The 19,040-nt window shown below is 28.2% G+C and overlaps 1 protein-coding gene across 1 annotated transcript; it reads left to right on the top strand.

Moving 5' to 3' along the window:
- The first annotated feature begins 10,816 nt into the window (after window positions 1-10,816).
- LOC124918912 (classical arabinogalactan protein 4-like) lies at window positions 10,817-12,879 on the top strand. Its single transcript, XM_047459019.1, has 2 exons — window positions 10,817-11,291; window positions 12,623-12,879. The coding sequence occupies exons 1-2, from the start codon at window positions 10,923-10,925 to the stop codon at window positions 12,689-12,691; spliced, it is 438 nt and encodes a 145-aa protein (XP_047314975.1). The 5' UTR covers window positions 10,817-10,922; the 3' UTR covers window positions 12,692-12,879.
- Window positions 12,880-19,040: the final 6,161 nt, after the last annotated feature.

Raw genomic sequence — 19,040 nt, 5'->3', positions numbered from 1 at the left:
TACATGCATATATTTCAACTTTTACATGTAATTCGTATTTGAAAGTTGAGATGACAAAAGATCAGTAAATGGAGTATCAACGACCATTCTCAAACTTTCGTCCCAGAGTTGTGGTTGTGGAGTTGATAATGCAACATTTGTTGGCATTGAATTTGAAGGTTGGAACGGTAAAATAATTTAAGAGTTGTTAATAAATAATAACTTCAGAATTATTGTTATCTGGAGTTAAGAAATGATATACGAAATTAATTGTTTCTTGGCTTGTTTTTCTTGTTGATTTTCTTTTTTTTTGAATTCTTCTCTAAGACACCTTTCATTCTCTTACTAGAGTATATTTTCTCCTTAGATTAATTCCTATGACTCGAATAGAGGTACCTTCACCAGAAGCTAATCCAACTAGTGGTTGAGTCTTAATATCCTATTGTAACTTATTATTCACCAACTTACATTGGCTCAACAAAATTTCTTTCAAATTCTTATATGTGTCATCTCTTTCAATTGCATTTGTAAATAAATACATAGAAAAGCAACACAAATCTGTGTATAGAATATTTTGAAGTTCTCTCGGATCAACATTATTGTTGTTCATCATTGAATCTTTTACTCCAAAATATTATTCTTTTACAGTTCTAGTCCACCTCCTTAATATCATGTCCGCATGAATCTTCAACACATTTCTCATCGTGAATATCTTCATAATATGACACATAAAATCCTACAAAAATCAAATTTACGACAACTACACTTAATGTTATCACCATTTTTATCAACTATAACTGTATGATGGTATCTCCTCTTGTGAGGAGTTATTTTATATTTTGTGTGTATCAACATCCTCAAACATTTCTATACTAAAATTATAAGACATAAACCATTGCTGTTCAAAACACCTAAATACCTTAGGAGTGTAAACACTACTTGCATCCTTTAAGATCTCGATGGGATAGGACAAACTTGGTACACTAGTAATTGATTTGAAAATAGCTTTTAACTCATCATATTTACGTTCATCGATGAGTTTGTTGAAGTATTTAAAAAAATTCCAAGAACTTGTGTTTGTTGGAGACATACCTTTTCAACAGACTATTTATGCTCTCACTTTTTTGTGTTGTAGTCATATCAGCACAAAATATATATTGTCCATATTCTAAAATCCACTTTTTCTAATGCAAAACATACGCTTCAACCAATCATTGTCTTCAACCACGTACTTTGTTAACATTTGATTCCAGGTCTCAAAAAAGTCTCCCTCTTCATCAAAATCATATATACATGAAGAAAAATCATTTGAAAACTCTCTAAACACATTTTCATCCTTTGAAAATGTGCCAAATACATAGGCGATGATTAGTTTTAGGCCATTTAGATATTAAGGTCTTAGCTATGGCCACGTCTTTTTCTGTAAGATTTGTTTTTGGTTTTTTGTCATACATAGTTGTGGTGAAAGTCTCAAACAACCATTCAAAAGTTAAAGTAGTTTCATCGTATAATAGAGCGACACCAAAAATAAAAGATTGTTTGCGATGATTAACACCTACAAACAACGCAATTGGACATCCTTCCTCATTCTTCATGTAGGTTGTGTCGAAACAAACAACGTCTCCGAAATATAAATAATTAGATCGCATCTTAGCATCAAACCAAAAGTATTTATTATTAAATCGTATGCATCAAGTTGAATAACATGATAAAAATCAGAATCATCAAATTGTTTTTTTCTGCAAATATAATGCACCCCTTGTATCCCCACTCTTATATTCTACGGTTCTTTTCGATCGTAAGTAGTTTTTGTAATCATCATGAAGAAAACCTAAATTGTCCCTACTATCTAATTGTTTTGACATAAGAGCATGTGATGCCTTTAGAGGGATTCCCACATTAGATGCCATCTCAATTTGAATGTTTGTAGATGCATAAATATTCCCATGGAATCTATAATGGTGAGATTTTTTGGGACTTGCAAGAGGATGATTATGGTCACTAAGAAAATCCACTACTTTATACTTTCCATTGTCTTCCCTTTTATCCTCAATTTTGCATCACAACTGAACCTTATTTCAGAGCAACTGCATTTGACATAAACATCACTTTTGTCTTTTTCCCTTTCACCCCATGCACTACAACAAAAAATCATATCTAGTAATAAACATGATTTATCATCATGTTTTGAACTACGACTTATACCAAATCCAATTATTTAAGCGTATGCTAAATAGAATTCATAGGCATCTTCTTCTGTTTGTTTTTTCTTTATGGTATGTTATTAATAACACTTTTTTTTTTGATAATTTTAAAAAAAATGTGGCCACAAGGGGCGCATAATCTGCAAACATACTTTATCATTTAACCAAGCGCATAATATGTTGTCTAACGGGCTCAAACCTGGGACCTCTCAAGGAGGCTAAGGATATCCAACTCTTGTTGTTGTTAAGTTAGAACAGTGGATTAAAAATGGGACAGAGGGTTAAGCACATAACCCATAAACACACTTAACTATTTAACTATACGCATAACTTGCCGCCTAACGGGCTCAAACCCAGGACTTTAGGGAGGCTAGGAATATTCACCTCTTGTTGCCGCTAGGAAAAATGTGGCCACAAGGAGGTTAAACACATAGCCCGCAAGCACAAAAATATGGCCACAATGGGTTAAATATATAGTCCGTAAACACACTTAACCATTTAAGTAGATGTGGAACTAGCCGTCTAACGGGCTCCAACCCAAGACCTCACAAGGAGGCTGATGATTTCACCTCTTGTTGCCGCTAGGCTCTCCTATCCAATCAAATCACTCAATTCATTCACTAAAATACTCATTATTTTAAATTATTTTATTTTATTTTATTTTATTTATATATAAATACTCATTAAGTGTTTTTATCAAAAAAAAATATCATTGTCTCTCCAAAATTATCACCAATAATCTTTTTATCTCTCTCCAAGTGTGTTTATTAAATTTGGAGATACCATACAATCCAACTATCCTAGGCTTCTATTTTTAAAAATAATCTTCACAAATTTCTACTTCATAAGATTAAACTATTGGGAATAAAGCGGAATAATCACCACAGGTGTGATAATAAACTGTTCCCACTTAATTGGATCTTTAGGAGCAAGAAAAAACAAACATAAAAGGAAATATAAATGAAACAAGAACACCAAGAATTTAACGTGTAAAACCTCCTCAAATCAAGGAGTAAAACTATGGGACTTTTGTCCAAAAGAAGCTTCACTATAATCAAATGTTAAACAAGAAACAAATGAAGATAAGAGCTAAACGAAGAAGAGATCTAACTATCTCTCTACAACAAGTGTATGTTAGATGACTTTCATATGTGTTTTGATAAGACCACTTCCTCCACCTTTTATAGAAGAATGAGGACATCTCAAGAGTTTTTTTCCAATAATACAATCAAGCCCTTATTTAACACAAAAGGACTCTTGTGCATCTGGACTTCTTAAATATGTTGGACTTTTTATTACATAGTTGGGAGCCCAAACAAATAACCCAACAAACTCCCCCCATCACAAATATGGAAGGGTTGTTGTCAAACCAACAGTTGAACAACAAAACTCAAACTTGCCTTTTGGTAGTGCTTTGGTAAATATATCAGCGCCCTTATCATCTATATGAACTTTCTCTAAAATTAACAACTTTGTATCTATAACATCACATATACAATGATATATCACATTAATGTGCTTCGATCTAGAGTGAAATGTTGAGTTTTTCGCAAGGTAAATCACACTTTGATTATCACAAAAAAGCACGTATATATCCTGCACAAAACCAAGTTCGGATATTAATATTTTAACCCAAATTATTTCTGTACAAGCTTCAGTTGCTGCAATAAGTTTAGCTTCAGCGATTGACAATGCCACACATTTTTGAAGTCTAGATTGCAAAGAAACAACTACCCCTACAAAATTAATCAAATGAATAGAAGTAAATTTTCTCGAATCAACATTACCTGCCATATCAGAGTCGATATAACCAACTAAATCCGGACTCTCATTTCCAAGACAAAGTTTCAAACTTTATGTACCTCAAAGATATCTCAATATCCATTTGACAACTTCCTAATGTTCTTTTACTGGATTGGAAAGAAACATACTTATATTGTCAATGGAATGAGCGATATTCAGTCTTGTGCTAACCATGACATACATAAGACTTCCAACAGTAGAACCATAAGGAATATTCTCCATATCTTCTTTCTCATCATCGTTTGAAGAACAAAGTTTAGACCTCAATTTAAAATGTGCTACAAAATGTGTGGAAACACTATTGGCATTCTCCATATTGAATCTCTGCAACACTTTTTCAATATACCGATCTTGAGATAACCATAATTTCTTTATCTTTCTATCACGACTGATACTAATTCTAAGAATCAAATTCACTAGTCCAAGATCCTTCATCGCAAAGGACTCCCTAAGTCTTGTTTCAACCTATTAATTCTCACAGCACTTTGACCAACAATAAGCATGTCATCAACATAAAGTAAGAGAATAATAAAGTCATTAAGAGAGAATTTTTGCACAAACACACAATGGTTAGTCTTCTTATAGTCATGTTCCTTCATGACCAACTCAAACTTCTCGTACCATTGTCGTGGAGCTTATTTCAAGCCATACAAGTTTTTCTTCAATCTGGAAACATAATTCTCTTTACCCTTGACCTTAAATCCATTAGATTGATTCATGTAAATCTCTTCTTCTAATTCACCATGAAGAAAAGTTGTCTTCACGTCCATTTGTTCAACTTTCAAATCAAGACTAGCTGCCAAACTCAAGACAACTCTAATTGAAGTCATTTTTAATAAAAATGAGAAAATATTTCATCAAAATCAATACCCTTTCTTTGACTAAACCCTTTGACAATCAAACGAGCTTTTTGTCATGGAGCTGAAGTATGCTCATCTTGCTTTAGTCTATACACTCACCTATTTTTCAAAGCTTTCTTTCTTTTCAGTAATTCTACCAACTCAAATGTATGATTGTCATGTAAAGATTTCATCTCATATTTCATAGCATAAACCCATTCTTCGTTATCTTTAGCCTCTTCATATGACTCTTGCTACCCCCCATCTGTCACCAACGTATATTCATTAGGAGAATATCTAGTTGAAAGTTGTTTATCTCTCGTAGATCGTCTAAGTAGAGTTGTAGGTAATTCACCTTGCTCGCTACTATCATTCTCCATGTGAACATCATGTTCACCCTCAACATCATCCCCTTGCACCTGATTTTCTGTTGAAATAGGTGAATCAGATAATTGAACTTTATCTAAATTTATTGACTCACCTTTTCCCTTTAACTCATCATCTTTAGCTTGATCACTTCCATCAGTAGTCTCATCTTCAAATAAGATAACATAATAACTCCTGACAAGCTTCTTTGCAACTAGATCATATATTCTATAGCCGAACTCATCTTGGTCATATCTTAAGAAGATGCACTCACGGTTTTTCACATCCAACTTTGATCTTTCATCCTTTGGAATGTGAACAAAGAACATTCATCCAAATAATCGTAGGTGATCATAACAAACATGTTTACTTGTCCACACCTTATTTGAAACTTCACCGTCCAACTGTAGGACTCAAATTAATAACATGTACCACCGTGTGTAATGCTTCACCCCAAAACGTTAGGGGCAACTTTGTTTATGAAAGAAAGCATCTAGTTCTATCAACAATTGTCATGTTCATCCTTTCTGCAAGGCCATTCAACTCAAGAGTCTTTGAAGGTGTCTTATGGTGTCTAATACCATATTGTTTACATTATGTATCAAATGGCCAAAATACTCACCACCATTATCACTACGAATGCACTTGATCTTCTTTTTAGTCTCTCTTTCAACAAGAACATGAAATTCCTTGAACTTGTTTACAACTTCATCTTTAGTTTTCAAAACATAGGCCTAAAGTTTATTGGAATGATCATCAATAAATGTTACAAAGTAAAGAGCACCACTATTAGTTTGTACCTTTAAAGGTCCACAAACATTTGAATGCACCAGCTCTAAGAGATCTGACATTTTTTTAGGGAGGATTATGCTTGAACGATACTCGAGTTTACTTTCCCACAAGACAATGAGAATAATTCTCCAAATATGTCTCACTCAAACCCGAAATAGTATTTTGCTTAACTAGAAAATTCAACCCCTTTATACTAATATGACCAAGTCTTCTGTGCCATAACTTCGAAGCTTCTTTATTTCGTACAACATTCACATTATATTTACTTATTAAAGATTTCATTAAATACAAATTTGAAAACTTATCTCCTCAAGCTACAACGATGTTACTTTTCGAAAGTTTCCATTTTTTAGAACTAAAAGAGCTTAAGAAACCATCATCATCAAACTTTCCAGTTGAAATCAAATTCAACCTCATTTCTGGAGCACGTCAAACATCTTTAAGCAACAACTTATACCCATTTCTAGATTCTAGGCAAACATCGCCAATACCAATAACATTACTTACGACATTATTATCCATCTTCAATACTCCAAAATTACCAAAAGTATAAGATTTAAAGTAAACTTTCTTTGGCGTAACATGTATGACATCTTCTATGTCAAACACTCAAGTTGACTCATCGCATATAAGGTTAATTGCATTCTCATCGTGAAGAGTGAAGAGATCATAAGTAGTTTCTAAGGCGCGATCTTCACAATCATCTTTCTTTTACTTAGATCCGTTCAATTTATTTTTGAGCTTGTAAAAGTTCTTATTCATGTTTCCACTTTTACCACAATGGTAACATTCAGTTGGCTTGTATTTTGACTCAGACTTGATCCGACTCTTACGTCTCTTCTTATCTTTCTCACCTCTACTATCTTGTTTTCCCCGGTTTTCAGCAACAAACACATTTGATTGTGATGAAAAGCCTTGAAATTTTTGTCTCAATTTTTCATTTAAGACACCACTTTTGGCCATGTCCAATGTCACCGCACCATTAAAAACAGAGTTAAAAAGAGAAACTTTAAAATTCTCCCATTAATCAGGCAGAGTAGTCAATAACCAAAGCCCTTGAACATCATCTTCAAAGTTTATACCAATTCCTGACATCTGATCAAGAACACTATGAAACTCATTCAAGTGATCAGCCATAGAAGCATTATCATTATATCTCAAATAAATAATCTTTTGAAGCAAAAATAATTTGTTACTTCCTGTCTTTGAAGCATACAAATTCTTAAGTTTACTTCACAAAGTAGGTGCATTTGTCTCATGTTGTATGTGGTTATAAACATTCTCTTCAACAAATTGATGAATGAAACCACATACTTGTTCATGCTTAAAAACTCATTCCTCATCAGATTTGGAGATGGGTTTCTCACTACCAAAAATAGGTAAATGCAAAGACTTCACAAATAGAAGATTTTTCATTTTACCCTTCCAGATATGATAGTTTGAACCATTCAATAAAATCATTATGTTTGTGTTAATCTCCATAAACTAATCAAAAATAAAAATGCCTATAACCAAACTCTGATACCAATATGTTGTGAATAAAGCGGAATAATCACCACACTTGTGATAATAAACTATTCTCCACCTGATTGGATCTTTAGGAGCGAGAAACAAAAAAAAATATAAAAGGAAATATAAATGAAACAAGAACAACAAGAATTTAACGTGAAAAAAATCTTCAAATCAATGAGTAAAAACCACGGGTCTTTTGTCCAAAAGAAGTTTCACTATAATCAAATATTAAACACGAAACAAATGAAAATAAGAGCTAAACAAATAAGAGATCTCACTATCTCTCTACAACAAGTGTATGCTAAATGACTTTCAGATGTGTTTTGATAAGGCCATTTACTCCACCTTTTAATAGAATTAGGACAACTTAGAGTCTTTTTCCAATAAGACAATCATGTCCCTAATTAATAAAAAGGACTCTTGAGTTTCTAAACTTCTAGACTTCTGAGATTCTAAACTTCTGGCTTCTTAAACTTGGGAGCCCAAACAAATAACCTAACAAATAACCTAACCGACGTCCAATAATAACATAAGAAATCTCAAATGTAAGCATTTCCTTGTGACTAACAAGGAAGAAAAATTCCATATTAGGCTATAACATGCAATGAACAATTCAAATTTGGAAGTACTTGTACTTCTGAATCTTGATTCAAATTCTGATCTAAACGAGAAAGTATCCCTAAATTTTGTATCTAAATTAGTTTAATATAATAAACATTCATATGAAAAATCTTAGAAATAATAGTTTTTTTTAAAGAATTCATGGTTTCCTTTAACTAATTGATCAAGTTAGTTGGAACTAATAATGGGTTTGCGTGATCTCATGATGTTCATTTAAACTTATGAAGAGAGAGTGGGAGACTTTGGATTGTTATGAAAGCAAGTCCCTTGATTTTCTCAATCAATCATGAATCCTAATTATTTTTACTTAGAATAAAATTTTAACCCACACTTATTATTCATATTAATGTGTATATTTGAAAAAAAAAACTTGTTTTTGTTCAGGAATTGTTCTAACTTCTAACTAAAACAATTGCATTGTAAGTTTGAAGTGAGTTTCAAAATTCATTCCTTGTTTCTAAAAGTCAAGCACTTCTTCTGATGATCTTAATTAAATGAAAGGTTTATGTGATTAATATTGATGATTTTTTTTCTTTAATTTAAATTATTTTCTTTATTTAAACATTTCTTAAAATTTAATTTTGCAATCAAAGTTTTTTTTTTGAGTGGGTAGGATGATACACATTGTAAAGATCTTACATTTACATGATTAATTGATCAAGTCACAAAAGTTTTATTTAAGAGATCAAATATCACAATTTCAATTATCAATAAGATGACTTAACTTAAATTTGAAGGTATGATCAATTGTGAAGATTGTGCTAACTTTCTAAATTTAATAATAATAAAGAAAAAAAAATTAATTATCCAAATATTGAAAATGAGATAAATGTATACGATCTTTTAGAGAATACTTTTTTTTTTCTATTTGAACTATTTGATTTGATATATTACAATTCTCATTACTTAGAGATTTTCTCTATTGATATGTCAAAATGTTTTTTTGTTTAAGTCTTAATCACGTCAACAATTGTAATATAGTTGATTAATTTGTATTTGAACCAACTTTTCGAAGTTGTCTAATTGCTTGTCTAGAGAATTTTAGTTTCTTTTTGTGTGTCTTTAAGATAACCTTCATATTTGATGTGTTTTTTTTGTTTTTGTTTTTTTTTTTTGTTTTTTTTTTGGGGTGGGGGGATGGGTGGGGATAATTATGTGCATTTTGCTTTGGTGAACATCAATTATAGAATTATGAATTAAGAAAATGGGTTCCTTTATAATAAAGTATTAACAATCAAACAAAAAGTATTTGATTAGCAGGACCCAATCCAGCCCGAATCTCATTTGCTTTAACTTTTGTAGGGATATAACAGCTTTAACAAATAAAAAATTTATTAGTATAAGTTTTAATGCAAGACAATGTTATTCTTTTTCCCATTTTTCTTTTTATAAAGTTAGTTTCAACTATATTTTATGTGTGAGAAATTATGAAAGTCTAAATTAGTTCTCACTAAGATATATATTTTCGTATGAAGTGCGATATACAAAAATTCTAATTGATGATAAATCGATGCGTAAAGAATTTATCTTGGTCATATTAATTGTCTCTTCAAGGAAATGGAGAAGGTCCATCATATAATTTTGCATTATAAGGATGTTGTTGACATTTGAAGTATTCTTTAGAGCATTTACTAGTATCCATTAGGTTATGTAGAGAATCATTGGTGCGTGTTGAGAAATGTTGATTGAGGTCGCTAAATTTGCGGGTCTCAAACAATGAGACTATATCCCTATTATTTTTAGTTGGATAATTTGGTTCAAGAGAAATCGTAAAAATTTTAACAATTTCAATTGTATATTATGAATCTTTCACAATACTATCATTTTCACATGATACGAGATTCTATACGTGAAACTAATAGATTGAGTTGAGAACCATTTATGCGTGTTGGAAAATGTGGATTGAGGTCGCTAAATTTGCTAGTCTCAAACAATGAGATTATATCCTTATTATTTTTAGTTAGATAATAAAGTTGGAGAGAATTCACAAAATTTTCGTATATTGTATCATTTTCACATGAGATGATGTTCTTTATGTAAAACTGATAGGAATGAGTCAAAAATCTTTACACACATTGTTTTTAAATAATAAAAAAATATCTTTAACATCATTAATGTATAGGATCCACTTATTGAGATTTTTTTATACTGAATTTTGTCCTAATGCAAATAAAACTAAAAAATAATAATTGCAATCTAACCAAAATTCTTAATCATACTAAAATTTTGAATGTTGAGAAAATGTTCCAAGTCTAAAATCCAAATAATAATAATAATAAAATCCAAAATACCATCACTCAAAAATAAATAATAAATATATGAAAAATAAAATAATAAAAATATTCATATCAAACAAATTTTTATTTGATTCATTCACATTTTTTATATTAAATATAAAAAAAATTGATTTTGATTTTGATTTTTATATTGATCATTTCAAATATAATTAATGTTATTAAAATTAATTTTCCTTCTTTTTTTTATTACTAGCATTACTTTTTATTTTGAAAACGTTCTTAAAAAAAATTAATGGGCTGTACTTATGTCGTTTTATGAATGTTTTCCAATAGGGACCACCTTCCACCAGCCAGCCTCCAGCCTGTAAAGGAGACGTTACAAAATTGTATGGTTGTGTTGTGAGACCCACCCTATTTTCAGTTTTTTACCAGCATCTAAACAAAAATTAAAAAAAAACCTGTCTTGTTCTTTATTTATGAATTCTTCCTCCTTCTTTCCCTAACCAGTCCTCACCTTCTATTCTCTTTCTACAAACCAATTCAGTTCAGCGACCATTAATCTTAAAAAGATGGATAGAAACTCTACATTCTCCATTGCATTCATCTGCATTATTGTTGCTACTGTAGGCGGCCAGTCTCCGGCATCTGCTCCTACTTCCGCTGTGACTCCGACCGCAACTCCACCGCCTATTGCTACTCCACCACCAGCCATTCCTCCACCTGTGGCTACACCACCACCAATCACTCCTCCTCCGGTTGCTTCCCCGCCACCATCCGTTTCTCCTCCGGCACCACTTGCATCTCCACCGGCTGAGGTTCCAACACTGGCACCAAGTCAGGAGGAAACATCACCGGCGCCATCACCTCTACTTTCTACTCCTGTAGGAGCTCCAGGACCTAATGTAGCACCGTCACCTATTTTGGCTGCTTCTGATCAGGTAATCTTCAGATCCATATACTCTATATATATCAGATCTGAATAATTTATTAAAGTTAGTTTTCGTTATTGTTTTACAAACATTAAAAAGCATGAGAATTTTATTTTGTTTAGAATTTAAAGGGTGTAATTGTCATTACAATTTACATCCTTGTGCTTACATAGTCTTAAACTGCTAGTAGTAATGACATTTGTAAGTAGCTTCCTAGAGAGGGTTCTGATTTCTGTTTTTTTCTTAATCAGACAAAAATATATAATTTATAAGTAATTCTTCAGGATTAATTTATCATAATTACCTAAATGAGTAAAAATAAATAATGATGGGTCATAATTAGTATATGAGAATATTTTTGATAAAATTATTTAAAGATATTTGATATATAATATTAAAATTATAAATAATAATTTAAAATAAAAGAAATTTTAATATTTTAAGTAATAAATTAAATGATTTAATTTTGGAAGTGAAATAAAATAATATTTGGGTGAATTTAGTTATTTATATAATGAAGTCTTACTAATATTGTTTGATATGAGTGGTTTTAAATTATATATATATTTATATCTCTAGGCTTTGTTTGATTTTGGTCTATTTAAATAATTATATAATTTTATTGAAATAATTTTATTTTATATTATAAATAATTAAGTTAATACTAATTTGATTTAATTACCTAATAAATCATTTGAATAAGTTAAATATTATATAAGTATTTGAAATGTTTAAACTAAATCAAACTAACCGCAGTGTTAAAAAGACATTCAAGTTTTCAAAATTCTGATTTTTTTTTTTTTGTTTTAATAGAAAGTATTATGACATTTTAATTAGTTTAAATGAATAGTTTATTGAATAAAAAGTTATTTGAAAATATATTTCACATATAAAAAGTCTATATTTCTATTCAAATAGCATGATCAAGAAAAATCTTCATATATCTTGTACAAACAATTTTACATAATATGAGAAGTGAAATTTTCATTCTTATGACATGATTCACAATGACTAGCATTGTTTTTTCTTCTTCTTTATGATATGTTATTAATAACACTTTGTATTAAAAAGAAGAAGACATTTTGATGATCAAAGCAAGTTAAATATGTATTTGTTAATCTAACTATATTTTATTACCAAATTGATAAAAAAAAAAATAAAAATAAATAGTACAACTATCAATAAATTTGATAAAATAAATTCAATTAAGGTTCAAAATTATGAATTGAGACTCATAATTTAATGATAGAGCTGAATAATTCATTTATCTCCACAAGTCATAAAATTGTGTTTTCATTGATCATTTACAAAAATTATTAATTGTATTATAAATGATGTAGAATGGGGCTGAGAAGATTGGTAGAAGCTTGATGATGGGGTTCATTTTGTTACCATGTTTACTGCTCTAGAAGAGAAAAAGAAGAATTTCCACTTTTAAGTTAATTATCGTCATTATTATTTTATTATCATTGGACTTTGAGATTTTGATGAATTCTTTTTTTGAGAATTTTTTGTCTTCTTCTTTATTTACATGAACAGATCTTTGTACCGAGTTGATTATTAGTTGTTTATTATGTGAACTTTGAATTTTTCTTTACCCATGTTTGTATTTGTTTAATTATGTGTTTATATCACATAATAAGACTAATTTAAAAAGATATATATAAGTGAAAAATAATTGAAATTAAAAATGTTTTAAATTGAATATATATATTTAGACTAAAAATAATCAACAAATCTAAAAATAATCATAAAGAATAAAAATAAAATCTTATTTTTTTAGACTACATTTTTATATAATCAACAAATCATCAATTATAAAATTAATAATCATTTTATATTTCGACTAAACACTAATAATATATATAATTTATCTTTTAATACACGTTTAAACGTGATAGTTATATTTGTTTCATCATTTTTTTAAGATTCCGATTAATTGCTTAATTTCGTATGAAATTTTTAAAAATGTTGAGACAAATATTTGTTTTGTCCCATAATAACGATCATATCTACATACTTTATAACATTTTGAATTAAAGCATAATAAGTCATTTTTTTCAATAAAAAAAATATAAAATAAATTGATTTACAACTCACAACTCTTACCATTTGTGCTCATATTGATACTCCGGATTGAGCCATGTTATTTGTAACAGAGATCATTTTACCATATGATTTTTAAGAGGATTTGTGACTTTTTAAACCCTGGTAAATTTTATTGATTTTGCATAAGTTTTTCAATTAATTTTATTTTAGGAGATAATAAATTACTTAGTTAATTAATCTTTTAATATAACTCTTTAAACTCGTATAAATAACACAAAGCTATATATATATATATATATATATATATATATATATATATATATATATCTAAACTCTTTTGATGTTAGATTTCATTTTTTTGTTCAAAATAATAATTTTATCCAACACAAAATAAAATATTTATAGGTAGAAATTTAAAATTGTATTTAGATTGAGATTCTAGAAATAAAATAGGTTACCTAACTTAATTCTATTTAAGTGCAAAAATAAAACAACAAAATATAGCTTTTTCAGAAAAAAGATTTGTTATAATTTTAACATAATCCGTTCCATAGTCAAAGTTTAATTTTTGGTTGAGTGGAAAAATATGATCTAAATTATATCATAAATCATCATAAAGATAATAGTTTGATTTTTTTTTCCAATTTGCTACAAAATAAAAATATTCCTTTTCTAATCATCAAGATTAATCTTTCTAATAATGCTTAAGATTTACTGAATTCTAATCAAAATAAAATTTTAAATAATTGTCAAGTATATTATTCAAATTGTAAAAAAAAAAAATATTAACTTTTTTTAATTAAATAAAAGTTGGGGATCATGATAATAAGTAGACTTGATGTTAAGAATATATAGGATGAATAAACCAAAAATTTGGACAATCTATTCGGGCTATAATGGTATTTTATTTTTATGATTCCGGGTGGGCTGACAATTATTTATTTAAATAAATTTTGAAGTGGGCCTTTTAAATGTGGAATTTAATTTAATGTATAACGAAGTTTTGTGGTGTAGTGAATGAGTTCAATTATTAAAATAAATATATATTTTTTTAAGTATGATTATGATGTAATTGACCATGATGCTCGTATGTTTTATTATTTTAGAACAGATCCTAAACTGAGATTAATTTCAATAATACCAATTCAAATATTATCACCAATCTCTTATTTTTAAACATTTTAATATATATATTATTTTGTAAATTTTAAAATAATTCAAAGTTAATATGTGTTGTGTAAATTTCAACACAAATTATACATCATATATATTACACAATTACACAACACAAATTAATACATTATCTAATCATTTGTGTTGTGTAATATTCATATTTATAATTTTTTTTTTGTATATATGAATGAAACGGTAATGTTAGAGGTAGTGTCACTATAGCCAAATAGCCAAATAATGTTATACCAAATTGTTTTCTTTAATTTTTGTTTTTTTCATAAATATAACTACTAATATATTTCAAATTATACTTAAATACTTAAAAAACTAATACATTTATAATTAAACATTTTTTAAAATATGTTTTTGATTTTTATAAATATATATATAATTTATTTTTCAAAATAAGTATAACTCTTTACTTTTTATTATCCTATTATTCTTTATTAATTAGTAATTCTCTTTTATTAATTTGTTAATATACCCTATTTAGAAAAATTAAATTTTATAAAACAATACCACAATATTTTAACCAATACATATATCGTTCTTAATAATTAGTTAAAATTGATTTATTTTTAACATATTTTCAAACAAGTTAGAAAGAGAAATTATCTATAAGAAAACTTCAAAATGGGCTATCTAAATGTGGAATTTATTCTGTCAAAAAAGAAAAACAAAAAAGAAAAATTTAGTTTAATTGATTATATGCATATAAGAAGTTTTGTGGTAGTGACTGCAGTAAATGAATTCAAATATTAAAATAAATATATTTTTTTATTTTTTTAAATCATTATTTTATGACCGATCCTGAATAGAGATTTATTTTAGAATATTGAATTCTTTCACTTAAAGTTTGATTTTCGGGTTATTCGAATTATGTTGTTCGATTTTTTTAAATTATTATTTTTTAGTTAATTTGAAAACCGAACCGAATTTAAATAAATTCTAATAAAACTGAACCAAATTAGATATTCGGTTAGAATTTCAAATAATTCGAATTCGAACTGAATTAATTTTTTTTATTACAAATATTGAATTTAAATTATTCTAATTTAAAACAAAATTTGAAATAAGATGTTAAAAGACGGAGATAAATGTTAATAGTGCGATAAATTTTGAATTCGAGATATATGTTGAACGACGGAGGTAGATCAAGACTTAAAAGTTTTAACAAAGAAAAAATTAAGATATATCAATATAGATGAGGTTGACGGCTGAAGAATTATGTTTAGAGAATATATATGTGAGATATACGGTTAAGAAATTAAGTTTAGAGAATATAAATGAGATGACGACGGAATATTATTAATATTTTTGTAAAATTATATATATTTTTTTTCTAAATACAAAATTTAAAATATATACCATTACTAAATATTACACATTTTATAAAATTCAATATACAATCACTAAATCTTACACTTTTAATTTTAATATACAATCACTAAATCTTACATATTTTATTTTTATTTGAAATTAATATCTTGTTTCATATAACTTTATTTTTTCAATTATTATAAATTAAATAATATATATAAAGTAGATATTTTTTCAAAGTTGTGCTTTATTATTAGACACATCAACACAATTTATAGATCATTTGTGTTGTATTGTATAATATCCATGTTTATTGATTTTGTATATATAATTGAAGAGGTAATGTTATAGAGTGTTATTATAATCCGTCAAACAATGTTTACAAAATTAGTTTTTATATTTATTTTCTTTATTATTTTTAAATATAACTATTAATATATTTTAAATTATACATAAATACTTAAAACATTAATACATTTAAAATTAAACATTTTTTTATTGTTTTCTCTCTCTATATATTTATATATATATATATATATAACTATTTATTTCTTATAATCTTATTATTCTTTATTTTCTTTGTAATTCTTTTTTTTTTATTAATTTGATATCTATATTATTCACCCTGTTTTAAAAAATCTAATTAATTAAATTAAAAAAAACAATACCACAATATTTTAATTTCAGATCATCCAATACATATATCAGTTCTTAATAATTAATTAAAATAAATTTATTTTTTTAAATTTTCAAACAAGTTAGAAGGATAAATTAGTTATAATAAACTTCAAAATGGGCTATCTAAAAGTTGAATTTATTTTCCAAAAACATACTACAAATATTATTTTAGTTTAATAGGTTATATGCATAAAGATGTTAAATTTGTGGTGTAGTTAATGAGTTCAAATATTAAAATAAATATTTTTTTTAAGTAGTATTACTATATAATTGACCATATGATGATGTATATGTTGTGTTATTTTATGAACGATCCTAAATAGAGATTAAATTCAATAATACCTTTAAAAATATTGCATCCCTCTCTTTATCTTTTATATGTTGAAATTATATATATATATTTTTTTATCTCTTATACAAACTATATATTTATTAATTATAAATTTTATTTTGTATATGATTGTTAATCTAATTAATAATAATTGGTGATAGGTTATGGAGATCGTATTGTACTAATTAGAAAAGGGTAGTCTATAGTAACGGGCCTTATAAAGTCGTATGTAGTATCTGTAATGATGTTATACGGTCGTTACGAATACCATAGTTTTCTGTACGTTTTACGACACAAGGTATCAGTAACGACACTAAGTGATGCGTTACATAACCTTCTTTACTATATGTAATGACACTTTAAAAAGCCGTTACAGATACGACGTCTTTCGGTTCATTTTCTAACTTGAGTATTTGTAATGGCTTTTGAGAGTGTCGTTACAAATAGTAAAGACGTTTCTTTAAACGACTTTATGTCAATGTCTTTGCTGATACGCATGAAATGAGCATCTATAACGGCTCACAATAGAACCGTTACTAATACTCGTCTAATTAACCTGAGCGCCCTTTTCTTTTCTTCTTTCTTCTTCTCCGCTGCCGTTCCTGCTCCGCTGTCGCCTTGCCGCTTCCGTCCAACGCCATCGTTCATTATGTTAATTATTCATTTCGCTATGCTTCTTTCTTTCTATGTTAGGTTATGTTAGAACAAGATCTATATATATTATATATTTCGGAAACTAATCTATATACAAATTTGGTTATTCGATGAAGCTCTTTATCAGTTATTGTTTCCTTGATATTAAAATAGGTAGATTATTGGATTATTTGAATTTGTTAGATTGTGATCTGTTTAGGTTAAATATGTTAGATTATTGGATTATAGGTTAGATATGTTAGATTATTTGATTGTAGGTTAGATATGTTAGATTATTTCAATATTAGATTATTTGTATGTTAGATTATTAGATTGTCGGTTAGATTATTGGATTGTATGTTAATTAGATTATGATAGATTATTGGATTGTATGTTATTTGCATTTTAGATATGTTAGATTATTGGATAAATTAGATATGTTGATTGTAAATTTTTGGATTATATGTTAGATCATTGGACTAACTATATGAATGATTTAGAAAGGATATACTTTATTTGACATATTAATATTTTTTCTAGCCCAATGGAAGTTTTTGACAAAACATGGATGACTTTATGTCGGACTGATCCAAAATATATCGAGGGGGTTGACGATTTCATAGAATTTGCTGAAAGTCTACGGATAGATCTTCGATTGCATGTCCTTGTGTAAAGTGTGCAAATCGAGTATATAATAATAAGACTGTCGTTAGAACTCATCTAATTGTATTCGGAAAAAGACAAAATTATGGTTTTTGATATTTTACGGGGGAAGGAGAAATGAACGTCAGAATGTAAATGTTGTTAGTGAGAGTGGGGAAGATGAATTAGATATACTTGATTGGTACCAAAATAAGAATACTAACTGTTCGTTTTGACAAAATCAAGAACTCAAAATTTTTAATTATTTTAAATTTTTTGTTTAAACATGATCGGGATAGATCAAACATGATTCAAATAGTTTCCTAACATGATTACAATCATGTTGGAATGATTTTTGGACTGTGACTCAAGAGAAATAGCTTAAGAACAGTAAACCCGTTTGTTTGATTTTTAAAATACAAATTTAGTTTTTTCTGTTTTAGGTTGATTGATTCTTCTAACCTATCCAAAAAGTTTGTAAGTTATCCTATGATCGATTTTCAGCCATAAAACACCGTAAACAACTTTGATTTGAAGATGAGGAGTGGATTCCTTGGCTTTAGAATGACTCAAGGAGTGTATTTATAGCATCCATGAGTCAGTAGAGGCTTGAAGTGGATTGAATATATCAAAATCCATTTGTGGTGTTTTGGTTGTTCTTCCTCAACTTGGCCGGAATAGGGATGAATCACCCCTATGGAAATAGCAAAAATGATCACCGAAGAAGGGTGATCATTTCAGAGTTGTTGTTGTTCTTTCTTCTAGTCCGGTCCCTTTCTCTAAATGCAAATCAAAAGGTCAGCTGAAAAGGTGGACTTTTCCAAGTTTGAAAAATCAAAGACGAGTCTTTGATGTTTATCCCTCTGGCGATAGCGATGAAGAGGAAGTTGACGCATAAAACAATGTCGTTTCATGCGCGTTTTGGCATTCTG

This window comes from Impatiens glandulifera, chromosome 1 (genome assembly GCF_907164915.1).
Source record: "Impatiens glandulifera chromosome 1, dImpGla2.1, whole genome shotgun sequence".
Classification (NCBI taxonomy): Eukaryota; Viridiplantae; Streptophyta; class Magnoliopsida; order Ericales; family Balsaminaceae; genus Impatiens; species Impatiens glandulifera.
This window is presented reverse-complemented; position numbering and strand designations above follow the sequence as displayed.